The sequence below is a fragment of the Dermochelys coriacea genome, chromosome 6 (genome assembly GCF_009764565.3).
Source record: "Dermochelys coriacea isolate rDerCor1 chromosome 6, rDerCor1.pri.v4, whole genome shotgun sequence".
Lineage (NCBI taxonomy): Eukaryota > Metazoa > Chordata > Testudines > Dermochelyidae > Dermochelys > Dermochelys coriacea.
In genome coordinates, this window is record NC_050073.1 from 71,553,116 (window position 1) to 71,569,662 (window position 16,547).

The following is a 16,547-nucleotide window of genomic DNA, read 5'->3' on the forward strand; positions in this document are numbered from 1 at the left end:
GAGAGGTACCTCCCACTGCAGAGGCTTCATATACTGCTTCTAACTGGGTTTTCCAGAGACCAGACAAAGAAAGGGCTTTTGATGTAAAACAGCTGGGTTTAAACTGACTTAGGCCTTCTTTCTGATCCAGAAAATAGACATGATCATCTGTTCATGGGGGAGGGGAGGCAACCTTTGTTGAAGGGTTGAAAAGACTTTGGCCAATTCGGGCCCCCATAAGACTGATGGGTGAATCCTGTTATGTTTACTGTGCTTAAATCTGTTTTTATTATGTTTTCTCTGTAATGTTTTTACCAGAAGTTTGAATGTGCTTGCTTAGGAAAAGTGGAGTATTAACTGCTGGTAAAAACACAGTCACTGCCTGCAGAGAGAAAACAAAATGCAGGGGCCGTCCTTTATGCAATCTGTTTTGCTAGGTATGTCACAGAGGATGGCAAGGGGTGTGCAGCCTTAAAATCCTGGTCAGGAGGGGGAGAGATGTGGTTCTCCATCCAAAAGAGGTGCTGGCTGGGAGCAGGAAACCTTAAGTGGCTGTCCTTGATGGAAAAGAGGGGAAATACAGATACCATTAATCCTGAAACTGTGTGACACTGAACCCTGCTGTCGAAGCCTACGTTGGCTGGCTTATGAAAGCCTTAGGCAGGATGATGACTGAGCTACCTTTGATAACACAATCCCAGCACCTAAACCTGAGCCGTTTATAGTGCAGCAGCAAAGAGTTGTGATTAATGAGCACTGGTGGCCATGCAGGTGGTTCTTTAGAGAGAATCTCTTACATAGTTTTTCTAGCACCTCAGGGCTCATCCCTCGGCTTGCGTCGCTTTCCGCAGCCCCCATTGGCCTGGAGCGGTGAACTGCGGCCAGTGGGAGCTGCGATCAGCCAAACCTGCGGATGCGGCAGGTAAACAAACCAGCTCGGCCCGCCAGGAGGCTTACCCTGGTGGGCCGCATGCCAGAGGTTGCTGATCCCTACTTTAGCAGCATGGTGAGGAGGGAAGAGGAAGTGAGAAGTGGAGTGAGAGACAGAACAGCACCAATCAAGGATGTTCTGGGAACATCTACCAGCTAAAGAGCAACAGTCCCTAAAGAAGTATTGGAAAGTACAATGCCTTATGCTTTCAGGACATGTATTTGCTGCTATTAACATTATGACTAATGTTTGCCCTTTCAGTTGAAACTCTGAATCACAACTAAAGAGCCACTCTTTACCTTTAGTCCTTCATCCAATTGCATTTTTAAACAATGACCTACTGTATGGCACCATTCTTATCTGCAGACGCATCTCTGAGTATCCTGGTCTTGAAAGTCTGAGTCACAAATCTCCACTGACTCTTATAAATCTTTTTACTATAATGTCTATATTTTGACAAACATTAACAAAATGAGGTTTTAGCTGATAATTAAAATTGATTTGGAAAGGGCCACTGAGTCTCATTTTTATATCAGGCACCCTCTGAGAAGGTAGTTTGCCCATACAAAGCGATTCAATTTCATGCCATTGCTTTCAACGTGAACTAGAGGGTAAAGGATGCTCCTTTATTTGCAGAAATGTGGTTTGGGAAGGAGAGGTGACTGGTGTGACCAAGTTCAACATTTGAGGCTCTCCTTGAAAGTCCAGGGATGTGATATTGTAAAATGCGCTGTTATGGCTGACATAGAATTCAGCAGAGCAGTTAAATGATTGGTTCATTTGATGGCCTAGGAGATTTATAACTATTCACTAAACAGGGAAGGCACTGCCCGTGAATGCTCTCCCATCCCATCAATGTGCTGCTTCAAGTCACCACCTCTAGAACTCAATGGGCAATTCAGCCTTTGGACTTTCTGACAAGACTGTATATGAGGATGCCAATTAGTACGAACTGGGATGGTGAACTTTGATGTGACCTGGGATGTTCCACTAGGAACTGAACTCAACAACTCATTTCACATAACCCACAGAACATCTGGAAGGTAACTTCTTTCAGCCACTATCAAACTAGTCAGACTTGAATTAATGACCGTTGTATTCCATTAAAGATTTCTTGAGCCACCTCACTCACCTGCCAGTGGCTTTTTATGCTGGAAATGAATATGCTGAGATAGTCACTACTCTGATGTCACATAATATCCATTATCCACACCCTGCTAAATTACAACTTCAAGGCCTTCAGTACATCCTAATTAATTTAGATTTTTAATCCCTCAAGGCAAGAACCTTGGATCAGATTTTCCCCTATGTAAGAGACAGGAAATGCAGTGAGTTTAGACTCGCAGATTTTCTGCCTGATTGGGCAAAAGGGTTTGTCACCTCACAGAATGAAAAAGAATTTCAGGCCCTTTGTTTAAGCCAGGTAAGAGGACAATGAAAATGGATCAGTCCCTCTTTTTTTACTCTGTTCCATAAAACAAAGACTAGGAGGTCGCACAGTGAAACTAACGGCAGGAATTATTTAGTTTGAATGAGAGAAGTAATTCTAAATTAGCATGCTCACACAGTTCCTCAATCCCTCCAGCCTTCACAACAGCATAGGATGGATCCTCCAGTGATCTTCCCCTTCAGGGGTTTACTGAGTGTCTGGAAAGGAAGGAGGCACCACTGGTCAATCTTAACCGTGTTAGTGAAGTTTTGGAACATTTCGTTTCTTGTTGGAATTCCTGCATGATTTCCTGAGGGCATTCTGCACCAAAAAATTAAGAATTCTATGCACAATATTTTAAAATTCTGCAAATTTTATTTGTCAAATAAATGTGGAGGCTCCAGCATGGCACTAGGAAGCACTGGCCACTGGTTGCACAGAGGTGGGAGATGACTGTGCAGCTCTCCACCTATCCCCTGGACACTGACTCAACGGTGAGGCTCCACCCAACCCTGACACAGTGCAAGGACTGGGCTTGACTACTCCAGAAACACCCCAGGGCCCTGCCCGTCTGTGCCAGGTGCACCAGGTAGGCTCAGCAAGGCAGGATTCAAGTGTGGAGGAGCTTAGTTTGGGGGGATCCCAGTGTGGGTTGAGAGGGTTCTGTGTGGGGCAATCTGGGTGCAGTTGGCTCAGTGGGGAATCTGGGTGTGGAGTGTTCTGGATGCACAGGGGCTTGTTAGTGGGTTCTGAGTGCAATGGTAATGTGACTCTACAGGGGGGTCCAGGTGGAGGGAGCTGGGGATCAGCTGGGGGGGATTTGGGGGTGAGGGGAATAGAGCTCAGGTGAGGGGGTCTGCATGTGGTGGGCTCAATGTGTGGTCCAGATACTGTGTGTGTGGGGTGGAATTGGTGCAATTGGTTGGGACTTGGTGAGGATCTGGGTGCGGGTGACTCGTCGGGGTGGTCCAGGTGCAGGGCGACTCATTGGGGGGCTTCTGAGTACGGGGGCGCGGGTGAGGGATGGCAGGAGGGCCTGGGTATGACAGGGTCTGGATGCACAGGGGTTGGGCGGATGGGGGAGCAGCTCCCTATACAGGGATCCTTCTCCCTGCAGCTGAGGAGCAATGGGTGCACGAAGTGGTGGGTGGGGGTGGGTCTGACCTGGCCCTTGATGCCGTGCAGGGGAAGAGGGAGTCCCATCCTCCCCAGCCCAGACTCGTAGCTGAGCCCAGCACAGAGTCAGAGGCACCAATCGGGTCTCCTCAAGTTCCACCTCCTGCCCCACAGTGATTTACCTCTCTGACAGCTACCCTGGGCACCCAAAACATACTGCTGAGGAGGGCCGCATGACCGCTTTTGTGGCTTCCCTCTGCTTCCCCCTGCTTCCCCATCAGAAAGTCATTTTTCTGCGGGAAAGCAAAGAAATCTGCGGGGGAAAGAAATTCTCTGTATGTGCAGTGGTGCAAAATTCCCCCAGGAGTAATGATTGAAGGGGGATGATGATGTGGAGAATGGCTGCCCACTCCAGCCCTGCCTCCTCCAGATCAATGATCAAAGGAGTAAAATGCATACCATATGAGCAAAGGCTGAAGGAACTGTGTATGTTTCACTTGGAAAAAGAGATTAAGGGGGGGATACGATAGCTGACTTCAGATACTTGAAAGGCTGACACAAAAAAGATGGAAGCAGTTCTTTGTCCACACAGGGCAGACAAGAAACAGTGGGTTCAAACTACAGCATAGCAGATTTAGATTGAATCTCAGGAAAAAGTTCCTAACTGTAAGAACAGTAAGACAATGGAACAGACTACCTAGGGAGGTTGTGGAAGCTTCTTCACTGGAGGTTTTCAAAAGAAGGCTGGACAGCCATCTGCCTTGGATGGTTTAGACACAACAAATCCTGCATCTTGGCATGGGGTTAGACTAGATGACTCTTGTGGGCCCTTCTAATCCTATGGTTCTAATGGAACATGGTCTCCATATGGGGCTTCCTTGGATCTGGCATTTCTCCTGCCATTTCCCTCCCTTCCCCTCTGCTTTTTGCTTACCTTGACTTGCAGAAGGGCAACTCTTTTGTTTTTTTCCTTGCCCATAAGCTCCAGGCACATCTTCTGTTATATAAATAAATGGAAGAATTCTTAGTATATAGAGAAAGCTCTTAACAGATAGAGCTGAAACAGATAGATCTGACAGGTGTTGCCAGGCGTCTTTATCCCCATTCTACAGGTGAGGAAGCTGAGATGCAGGGAGGATAGGGTATGCTATCAATTGATAGGGGGAATAGAGGGTCTGGATGGGTTTATAATACAGTTGGCTTGGAAAGAATTTTTGTTCCGGGGGTAGGGAGGAATCAGCAAATATGAACAGAATTTAGTTGGCAGTGAATTAGTTCTTTGAAGTTTTTTGGGATTTTGTTAAAACCCTGAACATTTTCGGACCCAGTTTTTGGCTGCCAGGGTGACCAAAATTATGCAAAAATCCCCCCCCCCCAAAAACAACAACCCCCCACCAAACCAAAAACTGTGTTCCACTGGAAAAAAAAAAAAAAAAAAAGAAAAAAGAAACAACCCACAAACCCTTTCGATGGAAAACGAGTTTCTCCGGTTAGCATGAAACTCCGCTGGGCTTTGAAGCCCTCTCGGCCCGCCAGGGTAAGCAAGTGGGTTGCAGACAGAGCCCTGCCCTGGAACATGCTGCTGCTGCTGCCATAAGCCCGAGCGAGCAGGAGTCTGCTGCGGTTCCTTACCTGCTAAGCGCGGTGGCTTCGGAGAAGAGCAGCAGAGCACTTCCTTCTGGCGATAAGATCTTCGCTCTCATTCGTCACAGCTGGCGGCGGCTGCACCGCTCGCGGCTGCTCCTCTAGAGAAGCTGCTCTGGGGTGGGGGTGGAAACAGCGAGTGGGGAGAGGGAGAGATGCAATGCCCGGGGCTGCTCCCCCAAAACCTCGCTCCTCCTGGTGACTCCGCTCGCCAGGGGACCCCGGCAGGGCTGAGGCTGGCTCCGACATGGGCACCTGAGGGAAGAGGAGAGAGAGCCCGTAAGCTTGCCGTGACTTGGCCTCGTGATCCCGCTCCGCGGCTGCAACTCCCCGGCGGCGCGCGGGGATGAAGGGGCGGCGGATGCAGGCGGGAGGAACGCACGGCACATGGACGGGCCGGGGCTGTTCCCGGGGCCCCCTCCGCCGTCGTCGCACTGAAAGGCAGAGTTCGCGGCCCCTGGGCGCCCAGACCCGCTCCCGGTTCTGGAGAGGCCGCGCTGGGCTAGGGCCGGGGGGGTGGCTTGGCCAGAGGTGCCTGGCTGCCGCGCTTGCAGGGAGGATGGGATGAAGCCACCTACAAGGGAAAGCAGTGCCCTGAAGGCTGAAATCCAGGCTGCTGCAGTAGAGTGTCTAAAGCCCATCGCTTTCCTACCCAATTCCTCCGGGGGGACAGAGGGGAGGGAAATGTGGTGGTAAAAACATCCTACTTCCCCATCTTGATCGTAACTTTCCCAGCTGGAGCTGGGCTTTTGTCTTGCTTTGGAAAGCGGGGTGGACTGAGCATACCCCGAAAGTTGTAATAAATGGGGTGTCCTCGCAGGAACGCTGCTGGCCTCATCTTGCGTCCCCTGGGGTTGCTGTTGCAGGAATGTCCGAGCTGTGGAATCTCTGATTCTGTCTAAGAACTCTAGTCACCTGTCCCTTTGGGGTAACGTGCTTTAGTCTATAGTGTGGTGTGAGAGAAGTCATCGCTTTGGTGCTAGTCCTCTCCCACGGGAAACGCCGCCTAGTGCTGGGTGCTAGCCCACGAGCTGACGTTCATTACTTTTGTGATTTCTTCTTCTCTTCCAAAGTTTGCAATGGACATCCAGGGTGGGGAAAAAAGAAGCCTGTTCACTTCTACTCCCCTTGCACGCCGACTAATTGCTGTAAGTGGACATATTTTTCCTTAATTGATGAATTCAGCTAATGTCATTGATTAGTTACCCTCTGTACCCTGCTTTGAAAGCAGAAAGTGCCATGCTGTAAGCTCTAGGGGGTGGGGGCTGTCTTTTTTTCATGCACCGTTCAGTTCTGAGTGTGTTCTTGGTACCAGCCAAAATAAATACATGCCTGCTGCATGTAACTTTTGTTTCACTGCCACTGTAATGCTGTAGCGGCCTGGCTTGAAGGGGAATTGGAAGGGAATCAACAAAGGGCATCTTGTAAGCTGTTTGGTCCCTTCCTGTTACCTAGTCCTATAAACTGAGACCATGAGGTCACGTAATAAAGCTAAGGGCAGGAACATTTAGACAAAATAGGAGACATGCTGTGTGAAGAATTCTAACTTCAACAGGAATGGATGGGCGTGTTTAGCATCTGCTCTATCAGCAGCACCATCATACACTAGGTTTGTATTTCTGGTGATCTGGCTTCAAGCGTGGTTATATGTGAAATGAGTTTCATGAACTACACGGCACTGTAATAGCAGAGAAATTGCAGATAAGGATTGTGATTCATTGCTAGAGCTATGGCATAGGGATACTATTCTCTTCATTAGGCATGCATAATTCCCCTTGGAGCACAAAACTGGAGTCAGGGATGCCCAAATTCTACTTTCAGATCTGACACTAAAATCACTCCACCTTGTCTTCCTTATCGGTAATACACAGACAGAGGGTTTACACCAGAAACAATTTAACTCTAAAAACCTACCTTACAGGGCCCTTGCTAGACTTCATTAATTAATATCTTAAGTGCTTTTGTTAGGAAAAACTGTATTGAATAAGTATTTTATATTTACACCTGAACCTACAGGAGTTAAAACAGGAGTTTCACTGCAGGGTTCGAACTGTGCATGAAGGAGATCTGCACTGCTGCTTACGGTACAAAGTTTTGTTCCAGGCAGTGCCATCTGTGTCTTACTTCCATCATCAGTAAAATTCACCCCACATATGATTAACATTCTCTCTTAGAAGATGGTTTAGTGGGGTGCAACTTACATTCCTTGAAACAGCTAACCGTTTTATCAAATAGAGCGGTGATCACTGACTGGGAACTATCAGGTCATATTTTCAAAGGCATTTCAAAATGGTGCCTGCAACTTTGCAAATGCAAATTTGAGCACGCATTTTATCTATGATTTTTGTGCCTTCTCAATCTCTTTATGTTTGCATGAAAATTGTATTTACAAGTAAGGTAAACTCAAATGCTGTTTGTAAACAGAAGGGTTTTGTACTTACAAAACCTTTAGGTGTGAAAAATAGGCACTTGCAGAATTATGGGTGCAGTTTTAATGGCCACCTTGGAAAGTCTGACTAATAAGATTGTTAATACATTTATTCGTAACTTAGCAAGAAAAATTCAGTATAAGTGGACATTTACAGGAGCAGTTAAGAGTAGAAATAAAACATGTAACTATAAAATATTCCACTGTAAAATCATGCTAATATTTCAGGCATGAGCTCTATCATTATTTCTTAACAGGTTTTTTTTGTTTTTTTTAAAGGTAGATGTCTTCAAGCATTGTTCAGGGTTTGACTATGGGCTTAAATCCATTCACTTTCATCATAGTGCCCAAATGTAAATATCGATAGGTTGGATGGTCATTACTAGGACAGGTTTCAGAGTAGCAGCCATGTTAGTCTGTATTCGCGAAAAGAAAAGGAGTACTTGTGGCACCTTAGAGACTAACAAATTTATTTGAGCATAAGCTTTCGTGAGCTACAGCTCACTTCATCGGATGTTTTTTCCACTGAATGCATCCGATGAAGTGAGCTGTAGCTCACGAAAGCTTATGCTCAAATAAATTTGTTAGTCTCTAAGGTGCCACAAGTACTCCTTTTCTTATTACTAGGACACTTTCCCTGTTTTATAATGTACATTGTTTGATTTTAGGTGAAGTGTCAGATTATATGAATGCCTGTTGCTTTGCTTGGGAATTATGTTTACATTAAGATTGAAATATATAGATTTAAAAAATGAAGAGCTCTATAACCACGCTCTAAAGAGCCATATTTCGCCCCGAAAGTATATTTTATAAAAAGAGAGGTCTCTTTGGTGCATTTGCCAAGTGGGAGGGTTATGTTTTTCACCAACCCAACTCCAGGGAGCTAATTGCCTTTTAAATCTCCTCCTTTTCCAACCTGCAGTGGAGGCTTGTGTGAAATTTGTCACTGCCTTGCTCTCATTGTACTCACTTGACTGTTATCCTTTCCTTTAGGAAACCTGCACAAGGATGCAGCACTGCCCCTAAAACAGCACTTGAACTGAAGCAGATCAGTCATTGTGCCTCCCATTCAAAACCTACCCAGATCACTGAGTTTAGAATAATGATGCCTTTGGGACACTTAGCCAAAGGCGCCAGCCTGGAGAATCTCATTGAAACCTGCCTTCAGTCTTTTGGTGAGTGTCCTGATTTGAAACAATTGTGTGTAAATGTTTTCAGACCTTTGTACAGTAGCAGTTTAGGTAATTTGTGAAATGTTAAGATATAGTCAAGTATTTTTAATATATATATATATATAAAATATGGATCTATAAATATGTGTAATATAGGATGAGAGTTTAGAATGATAACTTATTTTTTTCTGGGAAGACTCTCCTAATTAGTACAGTAAAATTACCAGGCATTTGGAAGTGAAGTGATTTTCATTTCATTTTTTGTTACTTGATGTACAGAACAGAAAATTCTTTGCATATGGATGGATATTTAACAAGTAAATGTTGCAAAATGGAGAGTGCAATATTCTCAACCTGTGTAAATGAGTTTATATCGTCTAGTCAGAAATTAGAAGAGTTGTTTTGGGGCTAGGTGCAGCAAAGTAGGAATGCTTGTTACTTAATCAGAAGAGATACTTAAAAAAATCAGCTCTTAAGGAAAAAAGATTCAAGTGAAAAGCCTAATGATATACTTTTGGGGTTATGAATTATTCATGATTTCTTGCTTTCACCAGCAAAATATCTACATTGAAAAGCGCCATTTGAGATGTATAACTTATGCAAAAAGCAAAAAAAAATGCTTTCTATTTTCATTAGCCAACACTATTTTTGGATATTTTATGGAATTGGATGGAGGGCTTCAAAGCCTTTACAAAGAATAAAGATAGAAATCTAAAGTATTTTCAAATCATTTGTTTTTTAAATTATGTATTTCTTTGACTATAGAGTACCATTTTCTTTTGTTACTGCCAATACTATAGCCTTCCATGCTATGTGCTGGATATTTCAGTCCCCAGCAGCAGCTTGTGGCATCCCATTTATTTGTAGAGTTCACCTTTTTATAGCTGTAAACAAACATGAAAACTGCAGATTTTTCAAATGGAGATTAAGCCGAGTATGACACCAATTTTTTAAATGTCCAATGAGCTACTTGTTGTCAGTTGCAAAAAAACAGGCAGAGCAGTGGAAGTTGTATTTGTACGTATACATAGGGTGAGTTGCAGTTCGGTTTCTTTTCAGTGAAGTATTTATAGGAGTTAAATAAGACTTAGTATTGATATGGTGCTTTACCTCTTCAAAGCACTCTACAAACCATGACTAAATCCTTGCAACACCCCAGTGAGGAAAGCATGCATTGTTACTTACTGATTATAAAGAACTTGCAAGGGAAGAATTATATATCTGCAGAAGAAGAGAACCAACAATGTTTTTTCTCCTCCATCTAATTTTAATCTACACATTGAATTTTACTGCATAAGAAAATCCATTAAACCACTAAAAAGCCCTCACTCTTGCAACCCCCCCCGCAAATTACTAACGTTTGTTTACCTCTCTTCAGACAAACTGAGCCAAACTAAGTGCTAAAGTAAGCCTATATATACACACATATATTGTATTTGTCTTAGCTCATTAATCAATCTTCTCAATTTGTACCTATATTTTTGTAAAAGAAAAAAGGATATGCATTTTATATTAAAAGATAGCAGAATGGTTGCAGTGACTTGTTTCAAATAATGTAGATGAAATCCTGCCCCCATTGACATCAATGTGGTGTTTGCCATGGACTTCAATGAGGCCAGGATTTCATCCAATATTTCTATTTGTTTTAGTCAATATACATATTTGTGTCAATTATATTTTAATCCTTCTAAATGAATAATAATGCATATGTAACCATAAGATTTATGGAAGAGCTTGTTTGAGAGAACTGTGTTGTACTGTAGAAATCCACACAATCTTATATATGCCAAAGGCACTTCACAATCTCTTCCATTCAATGAGCTTATTCAAATCTTTCTTTCTATATAGCTTATGTGTTTTGTTTTCCTTGAAACTGTGCAAATTCTTAAAATATCTTAGGACTTCACAGGAGAGTATTTAATAAAGCATGAAATGAGGCTGGTACAACTACATAAAGACATTGCTTACAGAGGGTTCTTTCGAGGGTTAACTGCAAACAACCTTCCCTGGAGTCCATTTCAGGAGAAGGGATGGGGAGACAAAATTTTGCTTTGTGATCAGGTTAAAAAAAAAAAACAAAAACTGTTAGATGCTAAATTAGTACAAGTCAATCAACAGACTGAGTGAGTCCACTCTATGCCTGAAATTGCAATGCATGCTATCCAGTTACCTTGGACCGGGGTGGGCAACCCGTGGCTCCGGAGCCACATGCGGCTCTTCAGAAGTTATTATGAGTCTCCTTGTTTTGGCACCGACTCCGGGGTTGGAGCCAAAGTTGCCAACTTTCCAATTTGCTGGGGGGTGCTCACTGCTCAATCCCTGGTTCTGCCACAGGTCCTGCCCTCACTCCACCCCTTCCTGCCCCCTGCCATGCCCTCACTCCTCCTCCTCCTCCTCCTCCCCCCCAGAGCCTCCTGCATGCCATGAAACTGCTGATCGGGAGGTGCGGGGAGAGAGGGAGGAGGAGGTGCTGATAGGTGGAGCTGCCCCTGGGCGGGAGGCGCTGGGAGCTGGGGGGAGCTGATGTGGGGCTGCTAACGTATTACTGTGGCTCTTTGGCAATGTACGTTGGTAAATTCTGGCTCCTTCTGAGGCTAGGTTGGCCACCCCTGCCTTGTACAGTCACAATTCTATTCCAGACTGAATTTTTCTTCCTTCTGCATCTCAGAAAATCACTCTAGAAAACACTGTGATTTGCAAAGTTTATAGATAATCACCCCTGATAAATCCAGTGCTGGAAACTGTGCAATGGTTTTACTTTAATGTTAGATCTATATTTTATTAAATTAGTATTGGAAGCACAGTAGGGAAACTAATGCTTAGGGTTACTTGTTGAAAAAGAGTTCTCTGCTATGAAAATTCAGTATATAATAGCCCCAAAAGAAAGCACACAACATACTTTAAAATGCACACTGTACATTATGCTATTCCATTAATATTTGCAATAGCACCTAGAGGTCCCAGTCAGGGATCACATCCCCATCATGTTGGATCCTGCACACAGACAAAAACAGTTTGTAAACTGATGTGTGTCTAATGGGCCATAAAGGCTGGCAGCAGTAGGAGAGTGTAGGTGGGAGCTGACAGCCCTATTCCATATCAGAGATGATAATTAGCACAGGGCCAAGTCAAGTAGTCTTAAAAATGAAGACAAATAGTTTGCACTTGTTTTGTGTCATGCAGTGGAAAAGGGGAAACCAGTGAAAGGTTGCAATGACTGAGGAAGATGATTTTTTTTTTTTTTTTTTTTTGGGGTAGCAGTGTGGTAAATGGATGTAAGGAAGGGTGGGGACAAGATGACCTTTGTCAAGAACAGAAAGGAGCAAGTTGGAGTGACAAGATGTGAGATAAAGAGGACCTGTATGAAGGTTTAGCAGTATGAATAGAGAGGAAAGGCCAGATCTAAGAGAATCCAATGACCTTGAGCGGATCACTGTGGACTACGTGGCTCTGGGAAGAAGGATAAAGGAGTTGGAGGCGCAAGTGGTGTTCTCGTCCATCCTCCCCGTGGAAGGAAAAGGCCTGGGTAGGGACCGTCGAATCGTGGAGGTCAACGAATGGCTACGCAGGTGGTGTCGGAGAGAAGGCTTTGGATTCTTTGACCATGGGATGGTGTTCCATGAAGGAGGAGTGCTGGGCAGAGACGGGCTCCATCTTACGAAGAGAGGGAAGAACATCTTTGCCAGCAGGCTGGCTAACCTAGTGAGGAGGGCTTTAAACTAGGTTCACCGGGGGAAGGAGACCAAAGCCCTGAGGTAAGTGGGAAAGCGGGATACCGGGAGGAAGCACAGGCAGGAAAGTCTGTGAGGGGAGGGCTCCTGCCTCAACCTGTTGATCGCCCCTCATTCCCAGTATATCTCAAGTGCTTATATACAAATGCACAAAGCCTTGGAAACAAGCAGGGAGAACTGAAGTCCTGGTGATGTCAAGGAATTATGACGTGATTGGAATAACAGAGACTTGGTGGGATAACTCGCATGACTGGAGTACAGTCATGGATGGTTATAAACTGTTCAGGAAGGACAGGCAGGGCAGAAAAGGTGGGGGAGTAGCACTGTATGTAAGGGAGCAGTATGACTGCTCAGAGCTCCGGTACGAAACTGTGGAAAAACCTGAGTGTCTCTGGATTAAGTTTAGAAGTGTGTGCAACAAGAGTGATGTCATGGTGGGAGTCTGCTATAGACCACCGGACCAGGGGGATGAGGTGGATGAGGTTTTCTTCCGGCAACTCACGGAAGCTACTAGATCGCATGCCCTGATTCTCATGGGTGACTTTAATTTTCCTGATATCTGCTGGGAGAGCAATACAGCGGTGCATAGACAATCCAGGAAGTTTTTGGAAAGCGTAGGGGACAATTTCCTGGTGCAAGTGCTAGGGGAGCCAACTAGGGGGAGCGCTTTTCTTGACCTGCTGCTCACAAACCGGGTAGAATTAGTGGGGGAAGCAAAAGTGGATGGGAATCTGGGAGGCAGTGACCATGAGTTGGTTGAGTTCAGGATCCTGATGCAGGGAAGAAAGGTAAGCAGCAGGATACGGACCCTGGACTTCAGGAAAGCAGACTTTGACTCCCTCAGGGAACAGATGGCCAGGATCCCCTGGGGGACTAACATGAAAGGGAAGGGAGTCCAGGAGAGCTGGCTGTATTTCAAGGAATCCCTGTTGAGGTTACAGGGACAAACCATCCCGATGAGTCGAAAGAATAGTAAATATGGCAGGCGACCAGCTTGGCTTAATGGTGAAATCCTAGCGGATCTTAAACATAAAAAAGAAGCTTACAAGAAGTGGAAGGTTGGACATATGACCAGGGAAGAGTATAAAAATATTGCTCGGGCATGTAGGAAAGATATCAGGAGGGCCAAATCGCACCTGGAGCTGCAGCTAGCAAGAGATGTCAAGAGTAACAAGAAGGGTTTCTTCAGGTATGTTGGCAACAAGAAGAAAGCCAAGGAAAGTGTGGGCCCCTTACTGAATGAGGGAGGCAAGCTAGTGACAGAGGATGTGGAAAAAGCTAATGTACTCAATGCTTTTTTTGCCTCTGTTTTCACTAACAAGGTCAGCTCCCAGACTGCTGTGCTGGGCATCACAAAATGGGGAAGAGATGGCCAGCCCTCTGTAGAGATAGAGGTGGTTAGGGACTATTTAGAAAAGCTGGACGTGCACAAGTCCATGGGGCCGGACGAATTGCATCCGAGAGTGCTGAGGGAATTGGCGGCTGTGATTGCAGAGCCCTTGGCCATTATCTTTGAAAACTCGTGGCGAACGGGGGAAGTCCCGGATGACTGGAAAAAGGCTAATGTAGTGCCCATCTTTAAAAAAGGAAAGAAGGAGGATCCTGGGAACTACAGGCCGGTCACCTCACCTCAGTCCCTGGAAAAATCATGGAGCAGGTCCTCAAAGAATCAATCCTGAAGCACTTAGAGGAGAGGAAAGTGATCAGGAACAGTCAGCATGGATTCACCAAGGGAAGGTCATGCCTGACTAATCTAATCGCCTTTTATGATGAGATTACTGGTTCTGTGGATGAAGGGAAAGCAGTGGATGTATTGTTTCTTGACTTTAGCAAAGCTTTTGACACGGTCTCCCACAGCATTCTTGTCAGCAAGTTAAGGAAGTATGGGCTGGATGAATGCACTATAAGGTGGGTAGAAAGCTGGCTAGATTGTCGGGCTCAACGGGTAGTGATCAATGGCTCCATGTCTAGTTGGCAGCCGGTGTCAAGTGGAGTGCCCCAGGGGTCGGTCCTGGGGCCCGTTTTGTTCAATATCTTCATAAATGATCTGGAGGATGGTGTGGATTGCACTCTCAGCAAATTTGCGGATGATACTAAACTGGGAGGAGTGGTAGATACGCTGGAGGGGAGGGATAGGATACAGAAGGACCTAGACAAATTGGAAGATTGGGCCAAAAGAAATCTAATGAGGTTCAATAAGGATAAGTGCAGGGTCCTGCACTTAGGATGGAAGAATCCAATGCACCGCTACAGACTAGGGACCGAATGGCTCGGCAGCAGTTCTGCGGAAAAGGACCTAGGGGTGACAGTGGACGAGAAGCTGGATATGAGTCAGCAGTGTGCCCTTGTTGCCAAGAAGGCCAATGGCATTTTGGGATGTATAAGTAGGGGCATAGCGAGCAGATCGAGGGACGTGATCGTTCCCCTCTATTCGACACTGGTGAGGCCTCATCTGGAGTACTGTGTCCAGTTTTGGGCCCCACACTACAAGAAGGATGTGGATAAATTGGAAAGAGTACAGCGAAGGGCAACAAAAATGATTAGGGGTCTAGAGCACATGACTTATGAGGAGAGGCTGAGGGAGCTGGGATTGTTTAGTCTGCAGAAGAGAAGAATGAGGGGGGATTTGATAGCTGCTTTCAACTACCTGAAAGGGGGTTTCAAAGAGGATGGCTCTAGACTGTTCTCAATGGTAGCAGATGACAGAACGAGGAGTAATGGTCTCAAGTTGCAATGGGGGAGGTTTAGATTGGATATTAGGAAAAACTTTTTCACTAAGAGGGTGGTGAAACACTGGAATGCGTTACCTAGGGAGGTGGTAGAATCTCCTTCCTTAGAGGTTTTAAGGTCAGGCTTGACAAAGCCCTGGCTAGGATGATTTAACTGGGACTTGGTCCTGCTTTGAGCAGGGGGTTGGACTAGATGACCTTCTGGGGTCCCTTCCAACCCTGATATTCTATGATTCTATGATATGTTGTTCAAATGAGTCCACTTTACCAAGTGATCAGGTCAGTCTTCAGAACTAATTTTTTTAATATGCTGTCTGTTTAATATGCTAACTGTCCCCATCTTTATTTACCACTCCACCAACTTCTATTTCATCTGCAAATTTGACCCAAAATTACTTTGTTTTCATGCTGATAATTTATAAAGATATTGAATAGCACTGGGCTGAGAACCAGTCCCTGCAGGACCCCACTAGAAACACTCCCAGTGCATGACAATTCCCCATTTACAATTACTTTTTGCAATCTATCAGTTAACCAGTTTTTATTTCATTTAATATGGGCTACATAGATTTCGCATAGTGATATTTTTTTTATCAAAATGGTAAATGGGACTAAATCAAATGCCTTACAGAAATTTAAGTATATTATGTCAACACAGATATCTTTATCAACCAAACTTATAAGCTCATCAACACAAAATTAAGTTTGTTTGATAAGATTTATGTTCTACATAACTATGCTGTTTATTATGCAATTATTATGATTCTATCTTTTAATTCTTTACTGATTGCATCCCATATCAGCATTTCTATGATTTTGCTTGGGATCAATGTCCTATAGTTATGCAGGCCAGCCTGTTTACCCTTTTTAAATATTGGCACAATATTCACTTTTTACTGGAACTTCCCACTATTTCAAGATTTGTTAAAAAGCCAATGTTAATAATGATGAGAATGCCTCAGCCAATTCTTTTAATACTTTTGGGTGCAAGTTATATGGTCCTGCAGATTTAAAAATGTTTACCTTTAATAGTCACTAATTAACATCTTCCCTACTATTTATTCCCTAATTATTGATGGAATAGAAAATATTTCATTATTACCATACAATATGAATACATCATCCTGCTTTCCAAATTCAGAACAGAAATATTGAATACTTCTGCCTTTTCTGCATCATGATTGATAATTTTACCATGCTTCTCCAGGATCAGGTCTATATCATTGCTAGGATTTTATTTTTCCTGGTATATTTAAAGAATTCCTTCTTATTGTTCTTAAAAATGGGCCATACATTTTTTCACTGTAACCTTTAGCTTCCCGTATCAATTGTTAGCATCACCTAACTGTTGATTTGTACACATTCCTGTCAGCTTCTCTGTTTGTTAT

General features: G+C 44.3%; 1 protein-coding gene and 1 long non-coding RNA gene across 4 annotated transcripts in view; one reads left to right on the forward strand and one right to left on the reverse strand.

The window, feature by feature from the left end:
- Positions 1-2,218: 2,218 nt before the first annotated feature.
- Positions 2,219-5,215, reverse strand: LOC122460503. The gene is made up of 3 exons (XR_006281840.1): positions 5,088-5,215; positions 4,390-4,452; positions 2,219-2,557 (listed from the first exon to the last, which is right to left on the reverse strand). It is a non-coding gene; the product is annotated as an uncharacterized LOC122460503 (long non-coding RNA).
- Positions 5,116-16,547, forward strand: part of RASGRP1 (RAS guanyl releasing protein 1) — a 90,750-nt gene continuing 79,318 nt past the window's right edge. Inside the window, exons 1-3 of one of the 3 annotated variants that reach the window (XM_038407536.2) lie at positions 5,116-5,378; positions 6,173-6,247; positions 8,521-8,702. In XM_038407536.2, the coding sequence (XP_038263464.1) occupies positions 8,630-8,702 (73 nt within the window). In that variant the 5' untranslated portion in view covers positions 5,116-5,378; positions 6,173-6,247; positions 8,521-8,629. The remainder of the gene's footprint in view (positions 5,379-6,172; positions 6,248-8,520; positions 8,703-16,547) is intronic. The other 2 variants (XM_038407533.2, XR_006281839.1) reach the window with 2 other exon arrangements.